The 6,652-nt window shown below is 38.2% G+C and overlaps 1 protein-coding gene across 1 annotated transcript in view; it reads right to left on the bottom strand.

Moving 5' to 3' along the window:
* The window catches only part of fgf8 (fibroblast growth factor 8), a 4,658-nt gene extending 3,093 nt beyond the window's left edge, over positions 1-1,565 (bottom strand). The window contains exons 1-3 of the mRNA XM_015384320.1: positions 939-1,565; positions 812-848; positions 177-357 (exon numbers count right to left, since the gene is read on the bottom strand). Coding sequence (XP_015239806.1) covers positions 177-357; positions 812-848; positions 939-997 — 277 coding nt within the window. The 5' untranslated portion in view covers positions 998-1,565. The remainder of the gene's footprint in view (positions 1-176; positions 358-811; positions 849-938) is intronic.
* Positions 1,566-6,652: the final 5,087 nt, after the last annotated feature.

The raw sequence follows: 6,652 nt of genomic DNA, 5'->3' as shown, positions 1-6,652 counted from the left end.
TAGTGGTCAGTGATACTGCATAGAACAGACATGTCAATTAGGGAGAATGTTCAGTTCAATTTTCTTTTTTTCTTTCTTTTTTTTAAATTGTTTTAAAGGTTAATGTGATTAGGCTATATTCCTATTCCTTTGAGTGAATTTGCAGATATTAGAGCAGTTTTCTGTGTTCCTCCTACCATGCACTGCCCCGTCCTCCCCGTTGGCGTTGACCCGCTTGTTGGCCAGGACCTGGACGTGCTTCCCGCTGGTTCTACTGTACAGCTGGTAGGTTCTGGTTAGTCTGCGGCTCATACGGTCCGACAGCCGGCTTTGCTCCGTTACATGCTGCTTGAAATTAGGACTTGACTGCACAGTGTCCTAATAGGAAACAAATGGCAATACATATTATTATTGTATTTATTTTATCCTGCAGCCCCCTGGTGTCTCCTTTGATTTATGGGTGGCCTGTTTTGGAGACGCATTCATTACCACCGATGATCTTTCACCTTTTCATGACTTCTTACCCCCCCCCCCCCTTTTTTTTTTTTTTTTTCTGCTATTTTCCCTTTTCGCCCTCAACATTTCAACCGTCCTGCCGCACATGTGTTTTAACAATTACCTTTTAGGCTGCAGCTTAACATTTTTCAAGATGTTTGAATAGTTGCCAACAGCCATAGCCCTCATAATAAAATGTTTTCATTGTTACTGCAGCCCCTTGAAGGGAGTTGCGCTACTTGCCGTTAAGTAATCAACCAGATACATGTTAAACTGTACTTAAAATTAAAACTTTATGCAACCTATTCTTTTTTTTTTAATTAGAATGGGCAGTTACCTGTGCGTAAAAGCAAAGAGCCGCGAATTGAAGTAACCTGCAACATACACAAAAATATTAATAGACTTCTGCAAAAGAAAAAAAAAAGTAGTAATGTTATTGACATTTAGAACAGCTGTTGACTTACAGATAACCTAACCTCGATGTTCTCAGCCTCATCCTGTAATAGTTCAAATATTGCTTCATGAATACTCCTCTGATTCGGCGCTGGAAGCCCTCAGAAATAAAAATCCTGCAGATGGGTGTTTGGGGGGTTTAGTTTGAATTAACCTGCTTTATGCGCACTGACAACCAAACCCATGACATTTAAGCGGTCCAGAACATTCAGAGTTCCAACGCTGGTTCACTCCACAGAGAGGAGAAAATGTTTTCATCCAAAAGAAAAAGAAGTCCTGCAAAGAGCGTCAGTCACCCCAGCTCCTCCATCAAATCCACTTCTGTCATTCAGTTATTCAACAAGACTTTTCCAAGTAGAAATTAATCCATCTTTACTGATCTTGGAGAGTGATGGGTTTTAGATTTGGGTGAACAGTTTTTGTCCCAGAAGAGTGCGGAGTGTGAGGAAAGAGGATGCGCGCATCTCTTTAAAAAAGTGGCAAACAAAGATGCCTCGGCTGCCTGTCTGTCTATAGGCGCAGATTGAGAAGTCCCTGCGTCCCCAGCCTTCCACCCACACGTGCGCTCCTTTTTGCGGTCGCCAGCAGCATCTGCCTCCCTCTACATTTAAATGCTTTAACTTGCGGGAAAGTCAATATCCTCTGTGAGAGCGGGCGGAGCGTTCAGACTGCAGCCAAGTTGAAACTGAATCCTTGTTAGGATGCTGAAGCCTGCAAAGATCTGCGTGCGAATCCTCCAAACATTCAAGCAGGTCAACTCCTTCATCTGTACAGGTGCATCTAAGATGCCCTAAATTAAAATGTGATAATATTATTTCATTAAAGCAACTTCAAACTCATATATGGACTCACAGCTTCGTATAGTTCAAGTTGTTTAAACTTAAAGTTTATTGTAGATAAATAAAATCCTCCAAAACATACCCTAATGTATATCCACTCATTACTTAGTTGGTGCTCTGAATTAATGCATTAATGCATACACTGAAAAAAAATAAATAATGCAACAGTTGTTAACATTTACTTACTTTAACACAAATGTTTTATGTTAGCAGGGTAGGACTTAAAACAATTGTGATAAAGCAGCTAAAAGCGGATGAATAATTTTTTGAGTATGGAGAATATCGGCCTTCAGTTGGTCTAAATTGGGGTGTCTCATTTGGGTCAGTACAATTTAGCAACCAATCATGCACAATGATTCCATGGTATTGGTACCATTAGAGTGTGTAAGTCCTGTAAAGGAAGGACATACTTTCCTGTAAGGAAAGTCTGAATAGAATCTTAGCTGAGCTTAGCAAAGGGAAACGTTAAAGGGGAACACAGGTTTTTTTTGTTTTTTTTACACCGGGCCCTTGACTTTACGTTATTACATCATGTTCTACTCACCCATATGAGTTTTGTATCATTTTGAGCTGTTTTGAAGATATTCCGTTAGGTTATATCCAAATAACGTCTTCCTATGGGCAAAGGACTTGATGGTACGCCAGCATTCATAACATGTAGGCGAATCACTGTCCCCCAGACATCCGCTGTTATATTTTTTGCTGGCGTACCATAAATGATAAATTATGAACAGTTCAGTTTGTGCCTTCAAGTCGTTGCCCATAGGAAGACATTACTTGGATATAACCTAACCCAATATCTTCAGAACGGCTCCAAATTACACAAAACTCATATGGGTGAGTAGAACATGATGTAATAACGTAAAATCAAGGGCCCAATATAAAAAAAAAACGACGTTCCCCTTTAAGTGCTGTATGGCTGCTTTAACTTTGAACTTGAAATAGATAGTCATAGCATCTTTTGCATCTATTAATCACATTTAGTTAATTTTGCATAATTGGTTCATGTCCTGCCCTGCTAACAGATACCAAATATGCTGCTTTTGGAAACTTTACAATTAGCCCCAAGCAAACTGGATTTTGAATTGCGTTAGTTTTCCTTCACACTCTGAACACCCATTCCCAAGATAGAGACTAACATTTACATTTGATCTAAAAAGAGCACTTTAGACCAAAGAGCAGAAGTTTGGTCCTTTTTTTCTTTGATTTATAAGATGGCTCTGACTTAGTCTGTGGCTTAGGACTAACTTTCTATCTTCACTTAACTTTCCGTATCAGCCTGGAACCAAAAAAAGCAGCAATTAGAAACTTTTATTGACATGAAGAAATGTAAGTCTTTGCTGCTCAGACCCTGGCAGAAGACATTGTTGCTAGATGTTGTAGATCTGTGTAAGCAGGAAGATCTAGGTTAGAGACATCTTTTCCTCTGACACTGGTGGTGGAAAGGAGGCTGGATAATGAGGGGACCCATATAGAGGCCAGTGGAACGAATGTAGTGAAGGGACAGAAGAGAGATGCAGTTCAGCTGGAAACAGAGCCTGGAGCTGCAAATGAAAGTCTGGAACAAGGGTGAAGAAAGAGGTAAGTGGTAGGCAAGCATAAGTCTTCCACTTGAATTTACAGCCAGACTTGGATACTGAGCTTAATAAGCAGCCCATTTCTTTGGCAGTGACCTTTTACGGTTTACCTGCCTTATGAAGGGTACTGTTTGCTCTCTACTGAATGGCCAAATTAGTATTCTTCCCTATGTGCAGACGTAGACCATGGACATGAAGGAATTAAGTTATCTTTTGTTACTTTGTTGACTACTGTTGTTTGATTGAAGGATTTTTAGCTTTTTAATAGATCCTTGGTTACTAATGGTCTGTTTAGTTATTTTATCAACTCTAGTGTTCGTCTTGTCCAGTTATGTCAATTGTGTCTGTTGCTAATATTTGCATTCAGTTGAATTCCTATTTTTTCCTATTTTTTTTTTTTTACCTCTAACCGCATTCATCCTTTTGCTTCGTAGTCCTTCACCTCAACCACTAACCATCACAAACATGACTGTATGTAAGTCTTTTCTGTACTGCCATCTGCGAAACTGAATTTTGTGTTTTTTAATTAGCGTTAGCCAGTGTTTAATAAATCTGTTTCGCTTTTTGAGTTGATTCATTGAATTCAATTAAAAAAAGTAAAACTTTTCACTGACATTCATATCTGCTAAAATGCATTTATGCTTTAAGAAATGTAAGCCCTGCTCTGCTTTGTGTTAGTTTTGTTTTTGTGTTTAATGGCAAGTTAGATATAAGGAAATATCTATTACCCACAGGTTTTCCCAATCACATTAATCTCATTTATGTCACCATGTCCAGAATCGCATGATGTATTTTCTCAGCCCATTTTTTTTTAGCACATACTTAAAAAAAATATCCACAGTTACATAAAGTTATTTCATTACTGCAGGTTAGAGGTTGTTTGAAGGAGGCGGTCTCTAAGGACAGACCCCAGCATGTTTTTTTTCATCCTACATATTTAAGTAATATGTATTCCATGTGAACAGAAGAGGCAAAATGGTTTTCACAAAACATCTAAAGCCAAATGGATACACATGCTCTCTCGCTCACAAGCACTCCTCAATGACTGCCTTGAAAACCTTCGTCCCAGGCCTCAAGTACTACTTTCAAAACATGGTTTCATACATACAAAATGCAGTTAAATTGTAATTATTCTTTTTGACAATAGAGGTGCAGGGTTTCCTTTAGGGGATGATGACTACAGTATGTTTGCACGGAAAGTGCAACAAGGGACGCTGTAAATAACTGCCTGTCAGGAACACAAATGTCTACTATTAGGTTAGTAGTCAAAACATTTGATCTATATAGACTCCTCAAAACAAATTAATAAAAAAACCCACTAATTAGACAGAGAGGAAAGATGTAAACATTATCAAAAAAGAGAATTAAAAAGGAAGAATTAAACTACCGTATATTGATAATTAAAAATAAAACAAACAAACAAAAGAAACAGAAACATTGTCTTCAAGACAATGTACAGTAAAAATAAAGAAAGCTAGTTTATACATTTAATATCCATCAGCCAAAGAGAACAATTCCCCATCTGGCTTTAGAGAGTTTGAGTCAATTTTGAGTTTCCAGACCTAAGGCATTGAATTGGAGTGAGTAGCTTTAACAATGCATTGGATTAGGAAGAAGCTTCATATTCAGAACCCTGAAAGTTTAAGTCTGTAAACTAACTGTAAAATAAAGTGTAAAATGAATCGGTAATTAGTGAAAACACATAGAAAGAGGAGTGATGACAGCTGTTCTGTTACTTCCGTTACAAGTTTTGCTGCAAGGCTGTGGAAAAACATTTCTGGACTACCTGAGGGTGATCAAGAGCTTCTATGTATGCAAAACATCATCATGCATCATTCGATTACATTCAATAATTTTTTAATATAGCACCAATTCACAACACATGTCATCTCAACACACTTACAGAGACAATTCAACTGGATCATACATTCAGATTGGTTAAAAGTTTTCTAGGAAGGAAAACCAGTAGATTGCATCGACGCTTTGACTCGAAAGCTATTTCTCACACCAATAATGCTTGTAGCAACAGTGGAGAGGAAAAACTACCTTTTAACAGGAAGAAACCTCCAGTAAAACCAGGCTCATGTGAGCAGCCATCTGCCGACTGGAGTTAAAGGAGACAGAAGCAGAAATACAAAAAGAAGCAGAGATATAGAAAGCAACTGTCAACCAGCTCCAAAGGTGGCCCCATCCAGGAAACACACAGCCAGGCAGACGAGCTCCAAGCCAGCTTCTATGTCAGAGGATGAAGAGAGCACATACAGTTAGTCACTGTCACAGAAACAGGACTGCACTGAAAAAACAGGCCAAGCTCCAACATCTATAAAAAAAAAAGATGTTGATGGCTGAAGCACAGCTGATATTTCTCCCCAGGATTGTGTCACAGCCAAACAGGAACAGACCAGACGAAGCTACTATGACAAGAAAAATCATCATGTTGGTCTAAATGTAAGGAAAGAAAAACCATAAAAATTTTAAATGAAAACTTCTTTGTTTGAATTTCTCAAATTACAAAAAAAAAAAAGACATTGGCTGGTCAAAAAAACTGTGTTTGTGTAGGATTTGTTAATGGTATAAATGAATGTACCAGTAAGTTGCCTTATAAAAGGAAACCCGTCCATCTGGATATCATCTGCATAAAAGTAAGATGCGATACAGTGATGTCTATTCATGAGCTGTCCATTGGGGATGTATAAAGAAAGACAAAACAAAGCAGGTGAAATCATTGCTGCACAAAAAAACAGTCAGCACAATCCGAGGATGATTCTCAAAATAGCATGAAAGGCCCACATATTTTCTGCTGAATATATGTGCTCTGGTAATAAACATTCTAGTACATGAGTGCCTTGATATGCTTTTAAAAAAAGAACTGAGATCTACAGACTGAGTCTCATATGTGATTAGTGTTCGAATGACTCCTATGTGTAAAGCTTTATAAATTCAAGCCCACACCCTCCATGTGTGAACAGGACGGTGAACTGCTGCACACTGCGGCTGTATAAAAGTAAACTATAACACATACATAATTATGAGAGTTTGTTTAACATCTTAGCTGTAAATCAGTCATTTTGGCACATGCTGGAGACTTAGAGGGTGAAAATGGACTGCCTTATTAGTTCCAGCGGGAACAGAGAAACAAGTGAATTCACCATATGGAACAGTTCAGCACTGTATTTTAATCCGGCAATGATTAAAATATACTCCACATGAACGTCATTAAACTTCAGAGGTGTAGGCTTAGTTAACTGATAGTAGATAATAAAAAAAATTTAAAGAAACTTGCAAGCCTTAGATCAGCGGTCCCCAACC

Source organism: Cyprinodon variegatus, unplaced genomic scaffold, assembly GCF_000732505.1.
Source record: "Cyprinodon variegatus isolate N-32 unplaced genomic scaffold, C_variegatus-1.0 Scaffold310, whole genome shotgun sequence".
Taxonomy (NCBI): domain Eukaryota; kingdom Metazoa; phylum Chordata; class Actinopteri; order Cyprinodontiformes; family Cyprinodontidae; genus Cyprinodon; species Cyprinodon variegatus.
The sequence above is the reverse complement of the archived record's forward strand: the minus strand, read 5'-3'. Positions and strand labels throughout refer to the sequence as shown.